Source organism: Perognathus longimembris, chromosome 1 (genome assembly GCF_023159225.1).
Source record: "Perognathus longimembris pacificus isolate PPM17 chromosome 1, ASM2315922v1, whole genome shotgun sequence".
NCBI classification, from domain to species: Eukaryota; Metazoa; Chordata; class Mammalia; order Rodentia; family Heteromyidae; genus Perognathus; species Perognathus longimembris.
The window spans coordinates 132843126-132858563 of NC_063161.1; the positions used below are offsets into that span (position 1 = coordinate 132843126).

At 42.7% G+C, this 15438-nt stretch overlaps 1 protein-coding gene across 3 annotated transcripts in view; it reads left to right on the forward strand.

Annotated features, from left to right (window-relative positions):
* The first annotated feature begins 13376 nt into the window (after nucleotides 1-13376).
* Tdrd7 (tudor domain containing 7) overlaps nucleotides 13377-15438 on the forward strand; it is a 58732-nt gene continuing 56670 nt past the window's right edge. For 2 of the 3 annotated variants that reach the window (XM_048337466.1, XM_048337566.1), the window contains exon 1: nucleotides 13959-14018. In XM_048337466.1, the coding sequence (XP_048193423.1) occupies nucleotides 13998-14018 (21 nt within the window). In that variant the 5' untranslated portion in view covers nucleotides 13959-13997. Of the gene's footprint in view, nucleotides 13515-13958; nucleotides 14019-15438 lie in introns of those variants that run through there. The other variant, XM_048337538.1, reaches the window with a different exon arrangement.

A 15438-nucleotide genomic window follows, 5' to 3' on the forward strand; every position in this document is an offset into this window, starting at 1 on the left:
TGTATCCACGTTCATTGCTACAATATTCACAATAGTTAAGTTATGGAAACAGCTCAGATGTCCTGTAACAGATGAGTAGATTAAAAAAATGTGGTACATATAGCCAATGGAATTTTACTCATCCATTACAAAGAATAAGACTATGTCATTTGCAGGAAAATGGATGGACCTAAAACAAATCATGTTAAGTGAGGTAAGAAAAGCTCAATGAGACAAACAGAATATGTTTTCTCTATGAGGAAGCTAGATTTAAAATACAACTGGACATGTTAACTTACACAGGACTCAGCATTCACACAGATTAAAGGAGGATATTCTTAGGGGAGGCACCCAAAGGCATAATTCCTCTGACCATTTAAAATATCTAAATGAATTCTGGGAAATAGGAACTTTTGTTTTTGTTGTTGTTTTTTCTTTGTTTTTTTTTTCTTTTTTGTTTTTTTAGGGGGGACAAAGGTCAGATGCAAAAAGAGAGGGAACAAATGCAGCCGTGGTATCAGTATACGCTATGTAGAAAATGAACTATGTAACTGTGGGCAGGAGACAGGAAGGGGCCGGGAAAACTAGGGGAAAGTGCAAGAAAAAGTGACCTTGTCCAAAGAAGAAATGTACTAATTACCTGATTTATGAAATGGTAACCCTGCTGTGTAACATTTTAATAATATTAAAATTATATTTAAAAAATTAATCTACCCCCCAAAAAACTGCCTTACTCTATCTAGGTTGCTATAACAAAATACCATGAACTGGATGGCTTATAAACAACTGAAATTTATTTACCACAGTTCTGGAAGCAAAGAAGTCTTCAATGACAATGCCACTGTTGATGAGGGCCTACTTCCTTGTTCATAGACAGCTGTCTTTCTGCTGTGTCTTCAGATCACAGAGAGCAGAGAGGAAGCTTTCTGAAGGGCACTATGTCATTTATGAGGGATCCCTCTCAAGCTAACCATTTTTCAGAAATTCCCACCTCCAAATACTACAGCACTCAGCAGATGAATTTGGAGACAAAAACTAGTAACACATCTAGCAAGAATTGATAACTGTGAAAACTAACTCTACCAAAATGTATTGTTGACTAAATGTCAGGGAAGAAAAATACATCTGCCAGGCAACAATGGCTCAGGCCTATAATCCTAGCTGAGGATAATGGCTAGAAACGGCCTGGGCAGTAAAGTCTGTGAGATCCTTATCACCAATAAACTGCCAAAAAAGCCAGAAGTGGAGCTGTGGCTCAAGTAGTAGAGCATTGGCCTTGAGCAAAAGAAGTTCAGAGACAGCGCCAGGCCTTGAGTTCACCAGTCCTAGGTCTTGAACTCAGGGCCTGGGCGCTGTCCCTGAACTTCTTTTGCTCAAGGCTAGTGCTCTACTACTTGAGCTACAGAGCCACTTCCAGCATTTTTTTTGTGATTAATTAGAGGTAAGAGTCTCATGGATGCTTCTTCCCGGCTGGCTTCGAACCACAATCCTCAAATCTCAGCCTCCTGGGTAGTAGTTAGGTTTGCAGGCTTGAGCCACTGGCACCCAGCTAATAATGACATTCTTAAGTTTTAAAAGTCTGTAAATAAAGTAAAAAAGAATATTATGGTTTGAGTGTGACCCTTAAAAATTCATGTCAGAAGGTTGGTTCTCAATGGACCCTTTAACAAGAAGTGGAGCCTAGAAGTAGGTTCTTAGGCCACTGGGGTATGGCCTCAGAAGGGACAGTCTCTTGGCCCTCTCTCTGACTTCCTATCTTGCTATGGGATCCTCCACTCCCATCTGATCAGTCACCATGATGCTATCTGCCAAGAGGCAACACAGTTAGAAGGTCTCACCAGAGGCAGAGCCATGCTGATTGAACTTTTCATCCTCCAAAACTGGAGGCCAAATCTTTTTTTTTTTTTTTTTTGCCAGTCGTGGGGCTTGGACTCAAGGCCTGAACACTGTCCCTGGCTTCTTTTTGCTCAAGGCTAGCACTCTACCACTTGAGCCACAGCACCACTTCCGGCTTTTTCTGTTTATGTGGTGCTGAGGAATGCTTGCTCAGGCAAGCACTCTACCATTAAGCCACATTCCCAGCCTAGAGCCAAATCTTTTTGTAAGTTATCCAGCCTCAGGTTTTGATTATAGTAGTGGAAAATTAACTAATACACTATACTATATGTTCTTCCTCTAACAGTAAGTTATTTACTTTTAGAAAATACTGAATATACTTCAATATTTACAGCTGTTTTAGGTATACTGAAAAACTAAGCACAGATAATACAGTAGTTCTCACATGCTCTCTCACAAGTTGCTCTATTGTTAACCTCTTGCAGGTGGCTTAATATGAGTTCACTAAGAACAAATGAAAGACGTCCCCCACTAGCAAAAACAATCCTAAGCAGGAAGAACAGTGCTGGAGGAATTTCAATACCAAACTTCAAACTCTATTACAAAGCTATAGTAATAAAAACAGCTTGGTATTGGCCCAAGAACAGGCCTAAGGACCAATGGAATAGAACAAAGACCCAGAAATGAACCTGCAGACCTATGACTGGTTAATCTTTGATAAAGCAGCTAAAAAACAAGATGGAAGAAAGAAAGCCTCTTCAACAAATGGTTCTGGCAAAATTGGTTCAACAACTATAACACACTAAAACTAGATCCTTACATATCACCCTGCACCAGAATCAATTTCAAATGGATCAAAGACCTTAAGGTAAAAGCAGATACCCTGAAAACACTGCAGGAAGGCATAGGAGAAACACTTGGGCTCCTTGGCACAGGACAAAACTTCCTTAACAAAGGCCCAGAAACACAACAAACCAAAGAAAGGTTGGACAAATGGGATTGCATCAAACTGCAGAGCTTATGCAGGGCAAAAGACATAGCTTGCAAGATAAATAGCCTACAGATTGGGAGATAGCCATACAACAAAGGCACCAGATCTAAAGTATACATAGAAGTCAAAAAATTAAATTCCACCAAAACAAATACTCAAAGAACTAACTGTCCCCTTAACAAATGGGCTAAAGACCTAAAAAGAGACTTCTCTGAAGAGGAAATGAGAATGGCCAAGAAACACATGAAGTGCTCAACATCATTGGCCATAAAGGAAATGCAAATCAAAACAACATTGAGATTCCACCTCACCCCAGTAAGAATTTCCATTATCAAGAAAACGAATAACAACAGATGCTGGAGGGGATGTGGCTAAAAGGGAATCCTCCTACCCTGTTGGTGGGAGTATAAACTTGTTCAACCATCTGGAAAGCAGTATGGAGGTTCCTCAAAAGGCTAATCAGAGAGCTCCCCCATGACCCAGCAGCCCCAATTTTGGGCACCTACCCAAAAGATTACAAGCAAGACCACACTAAAGCCACCAGCACAATGACGTTCATTGCAGCATAATTTACCATTGCTAAAATATGGAACAAACCCAGATGCCCCTTAGTAGATGAGCGGATCAAGAAAATGTGGTATATATACACAATGGAATTCTATGCCTCTATCAGAAAGAAAAATATTTCCCCATTCGTAAGGAAATGGAAGGACTTGGAAAAAGTAATACCAAGTGAAGTGAGCAAGACCTAAAGAAACATAGACACTATGGTTTCCCTCATTGGGAATAATTAGTACAAATACAAATCTATGGTAATCCTAGCAGAAGATCACAGTAGCTGAATAGCTGTGTACATATGAACACATAAGATCATGCTAAGTAAAATGAACTCCAAGTTATGGAAACAAGTGCTTTATCATTGGTGTTATTTTCAATACACCTTTTGTCTTCCTTCCCTATAGTTTTACCCCTGATGTCACTGTGACTGATTTTGGTACTCTGGGTATTGTATATGGGTTTATTGGAACTAGGGAGGGAGAACATCAAAATGGAGAGACAAAGGATAAAAGACAACCAATGCAATAGCAATACTTACAAAACTATATGCTGTAAACCAACTGTACAACTCATGGGGGGGATGGGTAGGGGAGAAAGTGGGAGAAAAATGAGGAAAGAGGTAACAGTTGGATAAGAAATATACTTACTGCCTTATATATGAAACTGTAACCCCTCTGTACATCACTTTGACAATAAAATTTTTAAAAAGAACAAATGAAGTCTACAGCTTAGAGTTTATTCTTTTTAGAGTCCTGTAAGTTTTGATGAATGCATATCTCATATTTACCATTATATTACCATATACTTTCATTGTGTTCCTCCTATTCTTTGACATTCTACATCATTTTCTACAATGTCATATACTTGGAATCTACAGTATGCAGCCCTCTCAAACTGACCTCTTCAACTTAAAAAATATGCATTTATGTTTCTTCTTTTTGTAACTAGACATCTCATTTTTTAAAAAATATTCCCAGTGTATGAAAATGGTATTAGTCAGTTTTTTTGTTATGATTACAAATGCCTGATATAATCAACCCTTAAAAAATGTTTATTTTGGCTCACAGTTTTAGCTGTTCTAATCAGTTAACCTACTACTTTTAGGAGAGGGTTCATGTCAAGGCAGGATTGCAGTAGAATAAAACCACCCACCTTTTGAAAGTGAAGAGGAGGCAGAGGCAAAGGAAAAAGAGGAGGGGGAGGAGGAGGAGGAAGAGAAAGAAGAGGAGGAAGGACATAGCCTCATTGGCCTACATTCCTCTTAAAGTTTCTGCCACCTTCCAGTAGCAAACCTGTAACACACAGGTCTTTGGGGAATAGGGAAAATATAAAATTCAATTACCTAGAAGGATTCCATTACCTAGAAGGATATCTTGGTTGCTTTCAGTATTTGGCAATTGTGAAGAAAGCTGTGATCAGTTGGGTATGTTCTACTAGGGAGACAAGTCCAGAATCATAAGGGGAGATTGTTGAGCTTTATAAGACACTGTCTTCTAAAGTGACTGTGTCATTTTGCATTCCCACCAGTAGTGATGTTTCACAACACTGTCAGCATTTGCTACTATCAGCTTTCTGCTTTAGCCATTGTAACAGTAGATGGTAGTATCTCCTTTTCATAATGACATATAGTCGTTGACATCTCTTTATGTGCTTGTCTGCCACTCATGTATCTTCTTTGGTGAGCTGCCTATTCAGATTGAGTGTCCACTTTATTATGCCTTTGACTTTGTTGTTGAATTTGGAAAGTCTGTTTTATTTGTGAGACTTCATTAAGATATTGTTGGTTTTAAGTTCTTAGTACATTTTTATACAAAAAATGTTTATTTTCCAATTGCATATATTCCTTGCAGAGGTGTCAGTTCTGTAGTTTTTATGGTAGAGTGGTATGTTGCTGAAGCTTCCCCCTCTGCCTTCTTCCATGATGTCATTCTCACTACTTTTTATAGCTGATAATAGTCACAAACACAAACACAAAACAGGTCGTTTACAGGCTCATCAGTTAGTAGACATTTAGATTCTTTTCATTTAGGGCTATATAAATCATGCTATTATGAGCATTCACATACAAGCTTCCGTGTGAAAAGTTCAAACTCACTTTCACTATAACATGACTCAAGTGTGTATCACAAAATTCCTATGTTAATAGTTATTATATAAGCCTTAAAATAAGTTTTCAAATTAAATGTACTATTCCAATCAACAAATACTATTGGCTCTGTATTCCAGAGATTCAGCATTGGCTTGCCTTTGGTGAAGGGAGGGGGGTGCATGTTCAGACAAGCAGGGAGGAAGTGGACAAGCAGGAAGCTAAAAGAAAAGATCAGGGAGGATGGGGCAGACTTTTCCCAAATGAGTAAGTCCCTATCCATAGGGAGACTGCTGCTACTAAGGCTGCCTGGTTGTTCACCTAGAGATGACAAAGGTATGTGCAGTAGTCACATCCCCCCAGTCTATTTTCCACTTCACCATCCTTATCTACCAGTTGTGGAGGTGGCCAGAGGGAAAGTATGCAAATTAGCAGCTGGAAGGACTATTGGAAATTTGAGGGCTGTATGGAAAAAAGAGAGATTGTTATGTATTCACAGAATGTGATACGGTAAAGATCAATGCTGTGCCTGGAAAACTGTCAGCTATGATAGATTATGTGTTTGTATCTCTTCCCCCAAATTTCCCTGTAGAGAAATCCCAAACACATGTGACAGAGGAAGGGGTGGGGCCTTTGGGAGATGATCTAGGCCATGAGGGTGGAGTCCTCATGAGTGGGACTAGTGCCTTTATAAATGAAATCTCAGGGAGTTTTCTGCCCTCTGGTCACTACGTGAGGCTCCAAGGAGAAGGCAATGTAAGGACGCAATGAGGAGTCAACAGTCTGCAACCCAGAAGAGGGGTGTCACCAGAAATGGACCAAGCTGGCACCTAGATTTTGGACATCCAGCCTCCAGAACTGTAAGAAATAAACTTATTATTATTTGTTAGCCACCTAGTCTATGGTGCTTAAAGTAGCCCCAAATGACTAAGGTTGTTGGTAACCCAGATTTGTTACATGGGCTAACCAATATTCTAGGTACATGGTTGTTCATAGAGGTTTTGATAGTGAAAAAAATTTTTTTACATTTTTCCTTGCTTTTAAGGGTACTTTATTTCATTCATTAGATAAACAGGAGTAGCATGGCAGAATAGAAAGTGGATGGGCTTGATTTCTATAATCATTTATTCATTCATTGCAAATATTTATTGTAAACCATGACAAGCACTGGAGTTCTGCAGTCATGATTAGGGAGATATTGCAAATATACATATGCTCTGTAAATAGGGTACCCATAATTGCAATGATATTTATAAGCAAGTTCAAGTTTATATAGTTCAGCCTTCAAACTTGTTCAGGAATGTACACTGCACAGGAAGAGCAAAGCCCTGTGTGTGCTGACCACTGCAGAGTCAGCTTTGGTAACTCTAAGGAATCTCCTTACCTGGTTTACTCTGGCTGGTAGCTGGCTATCTCTTATTAGCCAATAACACTCCTCCTACTTCTTTCCCAGTGTTCGGGGTTCTAAGTGCAAATACAAAATGCCTGTATAAAGAGGACAAAATCAAAGATGCTGGCTTTAAATGAAAAAGACTAAGTGTGTTGTTGCATGCTGGTAATTCATGCCTATATTCTAGCTACTCAGGAGGCTAAGATCCAGATGATCATGGTTCAAAGCCAGCTCTGGCAGAAGAGTCTATATGACTTTATTTTCCAAAATAACTAGCAAAAAGCCAGGCTGGGGGTATAGAGGTGTGCTACTGGGGCTAAAGTGAAAGTGTGAGGGGATAAGAGGAGAATTTTGGGTTAAGTCAATTGCAAGATGACCACTAGAAAGAATTTTTAGCTTCCTTAACAGGCATGCAAGGGAAAATAAAATAATTTTGAAATGGGGGGGGCCACAGAATTCTACCAAAGATAAATGCATGTATCTCTGCCTCTTGGTGTAAACTGTAACGTCTTGCTTAGCTTTGTCTCCGGTGGCATTGGCTGTTGGCTGTTGGAGAATTTCAGCAGGAGCATCCAAACCTATGTGAACCAGTACTCCTCTTCCATGAGAGGTACTTGGTACCCTGTGCATTCTCCTGAGATGAAATTCACAAAGAAAATCTACCTATAAAACTCACTATACAGTAAAAAAATTAGAAAAAGTTATTTTTGTTAATACACAAAACAGGTTTATCATCTACAGAAATGACTGGCAAGACATTCACATGTTGACTGGGGCAAGGGAAATTTCTCTGGTAAGAGGAAAGGACAGTAAGTATCCAACTTGACTCACTAACACCCAGCAGCTGGCTCTGATCACTGTGGCAACTAAAAAAACCTCTTGTATGGCCAAGCTCCTTGGAGAACCATGGAAGGCTCTTTTGCTATTTACTGGATTCACTTTACTACCAAAGGAAAACTGAGACTAGAATCAAAACCAAAGCCTTTGGCTTTGAATTTAAGGCAAGCTCTGAATTAAACAAAAGATCTAGGCTTGAGTATCTTAATCCAGGTCAAATGTCTAAGAGGTAAGGATCTTGCCTATATAGTACACTTCTGCTCTGAACTCACACTCCTTGAATACTACCTGCTTCTTTGAGATAGTGAATCCATACTGCACATCTCCTATGCACTGTGTGGCTTCTTCTCACTGCCTCCTTCCTTCTTTATTCCCAGTAAGCACTGTAGCATAATTCTTCTACCAGCAAGTTTACTATTACAGAACTGGTAACACTGTGATTGAACGTCTTCATTAAAGTGACAGTTATCTCCATCTACAAGGCTCACCCAACAGCTGGGTCTCCAAGAAACCTGACAACTCTTAATACCCACCTCCTTGGAACCATTCTTATTTTGAGGTCTCGTCTAGGGCTTAGCTGTGTGAATGCCCACAACTCTTGAGGGCCAAGAGGATCTCTTAGATAGTACAGCCCCTATCCTGATAGTTCTGTGACCCTTCTCTACACAATAAGCTTTCATTATCCTGTTTCCCACTGTTACATGGCCATGTGGCCTCTAAAGCTTTGGTGATCAGTCCCTTCTGGGGATTAGGCCTTTTCAGCTGACTCACCTTGGAGGCCTTTGTGGGCAGCTTAGGGGGGTTTGCTTGATCAGCACATCCATAGCTTGACAAGGGCCTGGATTTAAGCAGGGCTCCGGCAATCCCTCCCTTTTGTTTTGTATTTCCCCCTTTTCTCCTTACTCAGTTAAAACAAATGTGGTTGGCTAGAAATTTCTCTGCATTCATCTATGAGGCAACAGCTGATAGAAAGGAGAGTGATTATGTTAATGGTAAATCAAAAGTAGATCTGTCTAAAGATTCCTTTTGCCAGGAATCTGTTCTTCCTGGCCTTATGTAAGCAAAAAGTTCATGAGGCTGGGTTTCATCTTGTACGTACAACAACTTTGAATATGTAAGAGCTTCAGAAGATGTCTCTAAGACTTTTTGTAATGAAATAATGTATGAAGGATGAAGATGAATAAAATGAGATCTCTTCCCAAGTTGTTTCAGGAAGAAACACTAAAATGTATCAGTGGGACAAACAGAGTGATCTGGAAGCTCAGCTAAAAGAGCAATCATCTCAGGTGAGGGCTTCTAGGAAGGTGTCTTGTGAAGGGAATTACTCAAGACACTGAATAATGCCATAGCTAAGACCTTGCGGTTCATTTGATGGCATAGGAAGTGATGGACATGAGTTTGGGTTCTGGTCTGTGTTTTCTTTTAAGAGACAATATAAAGAAATAATAGACAAATTTATATGAGAAGTGAGATGCTCAGAGAGACAGCGGTCTCTCAAATCACCACTCTACATTTTAGAAGGGGTAGCTGTAAGGTCTGAGGTTCTGAGAGAGAGAGAGAGTGAGCATGAGGAATGGATCTTTCTTAGGCTATTGCAAATACCAAAATGAGATGAAAAAAAAAAAGCTTGCTTCACATATGTTCCTGAAATATAGGTGCTGTCTCCTTTTCACTCTAAATGGTGCTTGCTGAGATGGTGCTGGAGAAGAAGAGAGAAGGCAGACTCAAGCCTGTCACTAGAATTGGGCATGGTTGCCTTGAACAGGTATCTTAGTGTCTGTATATAATATAGTTCTCCCCAAATAAGCAGGTTCCCATGTGTACCAAAAAAAAAATTCCTGAAAGGCTTTCAATGGAGGGTTTGCAATAGAAATACTTCCATCTTTCTCCACTCAGAGTAAGCTGGAAACAGGGTCCTCTTCCTTCTTTATACTTGGGTCTTGATTTTCACTTCCTTTCCACAATAAACACCTTCTGTTGAAATCTCCAGACAGGTGTGACCTGATAGGCTGTTGCCTAATGCCTATCCACCTCCCCTACCAAATCAGAACACCAAAAACCTCCCTACAGCATTGGAAATGGCAAATGTTTACCTTCTTTTCCTAAAAAAGACCCCAGAGCTATAGGCTCCTTCTCTGGGATCTAAGAACATATATACATAAGTTTGGTCTTTTGTTGGGAAATAATGTCCTCCACTAGAGTTTGGTCCATTTTGAAACTCTGCTCTTTTGGGCTCCAAGACACATTGTCCCCTAAGGAAGTTTGTAATGTGAGTCCACAGCAGGGCTCTAAGGACTCCTAACCCTATGTGAAATCACACCCCAGATTCTCTATCTATGTGTTTCTTTCACATATTCTGGTGTCCTTTTCCAGAAAAGGTAAGAACCACTGTGTCTAAGGAATAAGCCGTCTATGTCATCTTTAATACCCCTAAAATCTCCTGAAATCCAATTATATCCAGGACATGGATGAGTTCTTAAACTGTCTGGGCCTTGGATCATTTTGGGGAAAACACGACTTCCTATAAAGATCAGCAACCCACGGACTTCTGACATGGCTCTGCTAAAAACTGACCCATAGAATGGACATTTTACCCAAGAACATATATAAAAAGCCAGTGTAGGGGCTGGGAATATGGCCTAGGGGTATACTGCTTGCCTCCTATACACGAAGCCCTGGGTTCGATTCCTCAGCACCACATATATAGAAAATGCCAGAAATGGTGCTGTGGCTCAAGTGATAGAGTGCTAGCCTTGAGCAAAAAGAAGCCAGGGACAGTGCTCAGGCCCTGAGTTCAAGCCCCAGGACTGGAAAAAAAAGCCAATATACACACTAAAAAGATGCTCAATGTCATTAGCCATAGAGAAATGCAAATCAATGCCTCAATGGCATATTCCTATTCATCCACTGGAATACTAAAACTAAAAAGGCTAACAATTCCAAGTCGCTGGAGTAACCAGAAGTCTTAATTTAAAGGAGTGGTAGTGGACAGGAGTGGGGTCCAAAATGATGCAGTATATGAGAAAAGTTTGATTGTTTCTTGCGCAGTTCACTTACTCTACAACCTGCAAGTTCTACTCCCCAGGGTGTATATGAGGAAACCATGTGACCATACAAGGCCCAACTAAGGAAGTGGTTAAGCATTCATACATAACAGCCCCAAACTGGAAACAACATAAATGCACATTAAATGGGAATACATAAACAATACCATATCCAGCTATACACTACACAGCAATAAAAATGAACTGACTACTGACAGGTACAACAGGGATGATTCTCAAAATCATTATGCTAACTGAAAGAAGCTACACACAAAAGGATATATACACTGCAGATTCCATTTATATGACATTCTAGAAAAGCAAAGCTATGGTGACAAGGAATCTCACCAGTGGATGCCAGGAGGTGGAGGGATGAGGAGGAAATTAACCATAGAGGGCACAGGGCAACTTTTTGGAGTAATGAATTAGTTCTGTGTCTTGCATGTGGTGGCAGGTACATGATGAACTACATTTGTTGAAACTCAAGAGCATGGTACACTTAAAATATTTGCTTTATGGAAACTTCATTAATAAAGCTAGTTTGATAAAAAAAAAAAACTAGCTGAAGAGCATTTTTCTTTGTATATAGCAAAGTCCACATATGGGACACCTTTGGAAGAATGTAGGCTCTTAGGCCTGGAGTCACTTCAAATCTTTTTTTTTTTGCCAGTCCTGGGCCTTGGACTCAGGGCCTGAGCACTGTCCCTGGCTTCTTTTTGCTCAAGGCTAGCACTCTGCCACTTGAGCCACAGCGCCCCATCTGGCCGTTTTCTGTATACGTGGTGCTGGGGAATCGAACCTAGGGATTCATGTATGGGAGGCAAGCTCTCTTGCCACTAGGCCATATCCCCAGCCCCACTTCAAATCTTTTTATGATATATTTTGTATGCTAAACTCTGGAGATTTTTTTCTTCTGATTTTTCATTCTCTCTGTTCCTTTACTTTAAAAAAAATCTCTCTTATCTTAATGTAGCACTAAGGATATAGTGAACACTGCAGGGTCCAAATTGCAGGCTGGCTGTATTTTTTGTTTCATTAAAGCCACTGACAAGTTTGGAGTGGTGGATTGTAGGATACGGAAAGGAGGAAGAGGTCTGAAATACACTGAAACAGAACAGAGGAGATGCAGTTTCAGACCCAGCATTTAGGCATATTTAGTCAGGGACCAGATGTGAGAGTATGAAAGGAAACAGTGTTCAAAGAAAGCTCTGTTCAAATAGTTCCTTTTTGCCTTTAATAGAAAGCCCAAGTCCTGAGCATGGTATATCAGCCGAATGTATCGCCTACTGCATCTTTTCACTGAGCTGAAAGCTCTTTAAGCACAGGCTTATGCTGGTTTAATTATCCATTCACCTGCTGAAGATAATTGCAACATCTCCATTTGGGGATATGGCAAACAGAACTACAAATATTCTTGCATGGGTCTTTGTGAGCATTCATATTTTCATTCTTCTTGGGTAAATATCTGGGTGTGAAACTGCAGGGTCATATGATAGGTTTGGTACATGAGTATAATGGAATACTACTCAGTAATGAAAAGATATAATCTACTGGCATATGCAGCAATACAGAATAATCACAATCAGCATAGAGTGTTAGAAGTCAGACCTTCCCCTCAAAAGACAGTAATATTAAACTATTACATTTATATAAGATTCTAGAAACTGCAATCAACCCCATAGAAACAGCCGAAGAGCAATTGGGGGCTAAGACAGGAAGTAAGGGTTCCAACAGGGGCATGAGAAAACTTTTGGGTGTGATGAATATGATTATTTTTTAATTGCAGTGATTGTTTCACAGTGGTGTGCATGTCAGACTCACCCAATTGTATATTTTAGACACATGTGGCTTGTTGTGTGTCAATCACACCGTTTTGAGTAAGCAGAAAGCTCTGAGTAAATGCTTAGAGAATGACACATAGAAGGGTGGACGTTGGTTGATCAAAGCGTGTTCTTAAGGGAATTACTCATGCAGCAGTGAATGAAAATTGGGTACTCGATTTTAGAGCAAATTCGACAAATGCTTATTTAATAACTTGTCATGTTCTGGGCATTATCCGAGAATAGGGAATCCTAAATGCCTTGCACGGTGTGGAGCAGTAACAAGCAGAGGAGGGGATGGGGAGAGCCAGACTGACATTATAGCGTGTGGCCTGGCTGGGGATGGAGGTGGGGGCAAGCATGACACCCGAGCAAAGGGCTTGTGGACACCTGGGGTTCCAAGCCGGCCAGGTTAGGGGGGAATGTCTAGAATAACGCAGCTACAGTCCCGGATGTGGAGGAAAAGAAGGGGGCAAATGCGGAATGAACTGTCGGCCAGGGTGCACCCCGAGCCGCCACGCCCCCCTGATCCCCACCCCCCACCCCCCCAAGCCGAGTCCCCAGCTCAGCCCCACGCGTTACCTGGCGCTGTCCCCGAGGAAGCGCGCCCGCATCCACCCCGCAAGCCCGCGTCCGCCGCGACCCCGGCGTGGGCACGCGCAGAAACCGCTAGGAGGCGTCGGTTTCCCTTCCCACGCGAGGACGCCGGCGTGGGGACCGACGCGCCCGCGCGTGCGCAGAGAGCTGAGCCGAGCCGGCGGGGGGCGGGGCCAACGCGGAGTGGGGCGGGGCCGAGCGGGGCGGGGCGCGGGGGCCTGAGGTGTTTCCCGAGCCGGCCGGCCGCGGGGCGGCTCCGGCGGTGCGGGGGAAACCGAAAGTGGGCGGTGGCTGAGGCGGGGACCCCGGCGGAGACGGCGGCGGGAGCAGGATCCAGAGGCGAGGGGGACGGGCCGGGGGCCCCCCCCGGAACGAGGTAAGCGCAGGTCCTGCGGGTCCGCACGACAGGTGCGGAGTCCCGGCGGGCGGGGGCGGGGGGCCGGCGTCTGGAGGTGCGGTGCACCTGGGTGGCCCGCGGGACGGGCGGGGGTCCCTCCTCAGGCCCTTGGGCCTCTTTTCCTTCAGCCGCTAGGGACACCCGGGTCCGACGCCCCGGAGACCCGGCGAGGGCGCCGGGGGAGTTAGGGTTCCAGAGCGTTGTGATTTAAATCGCTGAAGGGAACCGGACGGCCGTGCCGGCCGCCTGGGGAGCCGGGGAGCCCGGCGACGCCCGGGTGGGCAAACGCCGCAGCGGGGGCGTGGACGGGGCGGGAGATGCTGACCAGGAAGTGGTTCTTGAGGGACGCCGCGGCGGTTCTCCTCCGGGGGCCGCGGTGCCCCGCCGCTGACCCCCTGGTAGCTCGCCCTTAGGAGCCACCGCACACGAGCCCGTGCAGGCCGCCCGAGAAATGCCGGACCCATGCATCCGTTCTTCTCAACGGTGGTGAGCGCTGGCCGGGAGACGTGGATCCAACTTCGCCCGCATTTCTTCCACCACCCCCACCCCCACCCCGCTCCCACCCCCCAACGGGGTCGGGTCTTCAACTTTTCCGGAGGGAATTTACAGCTGGCACTTCTCTGCTCCCATCCACTTGAGGGGTATATAGATTTCGGTTCATACTCACAGATGATTTCAAAGAACAAGGAAGGGAAATGTCTGACTGTGTTGGCAAAGTTCGGGTTCCAAAGGATTCTGATAACCGTCCAACCAAACCTAACCTGAAAACAAAAACATTAAAAAAAAAACAAACACAAAACACCTAATCGGGTTCATTTCTTGCCACCCTACCCCCAGTCGTGCAGATGAGAATTTTGTAGAAAAGTGTTCTGCCTAGACACTGGAAACAATATCCTGTAGAAGTGAAACTTAGACCCACATTCCAATCTCTTCCTGGGCTGCTTTGAGGTATATGAACGTTGTGTGTGCTCTCCAGGCCTGGAATCTGGGCCTCTCAGCCTAATAATTTTGTGATTATGAATCAGTTGCACACCTTGAGCCGGGTTTTCCTAGGTGCCAAATGGAAATATTTGCAAGACTTTTTAAAGATAACCCCTCTAAAGATCTTTTGGCTCTTTGAGGCAAACAGCAAACAACGTTTTATCTTTCATCTTTCTTCAAACCAAATTCTCTCTCTCTCTGTCTCTCTGTCTCTGTCTCTCTGTCTGTCTGTCTCTCTTTCTTTCTTTGACAGAGGTGTAAAGACCTTTTACTTTTGAATATAAGAGATGTCACAGGAGACTTTTTTCCCCTGCAGTTGTACACAACTGATACTCATTGAGTGTCAGTTACATGCAAAGTACTGGCACTTCGTGGGAATTGTTCTAAGGCAAGATAGATTAGAACTCGCATCTCCTGTAGCCTACTCCAGGGCCATTTGGGTGACACACAGTCTTCCTTTTTGCTACTTAAACACAATGGACAGTGAAACAGCAATTGGCAGTGCCTTTGGATTTTAGTCCCTGTAGACTGGGAGTGAAATGTAATCCTCACTAATGCCCTTTTAAGTATATTGCTTGAATGTGGCTGAAAGGACTATTGTGTGTTGCACTAAGAGATTTAAACTCCTTGGAGGATCTCTCTTTAAAATTCTCTGTGTGATATAATCTAGTTGGATATTTAATATGAATGTAAAGAAAAAGTACTTCATAATCCAACTCTTTTCTCCCTTTGCAAGAACTGAGATTACACCTAGAGATAAGTGCTTTGCCTCTGGACACTTTCAAGTGACAGAAGTTGCATCTAATTTTTCAGATTGATTTTGGGATTTAGTGCTACACTACAACTTAAATTTGAGACATGAAAAAATGCAATGAGGAAGATGAACTAAATGGTACAGTTAGTTGAAAATGTTTGAGAAAAT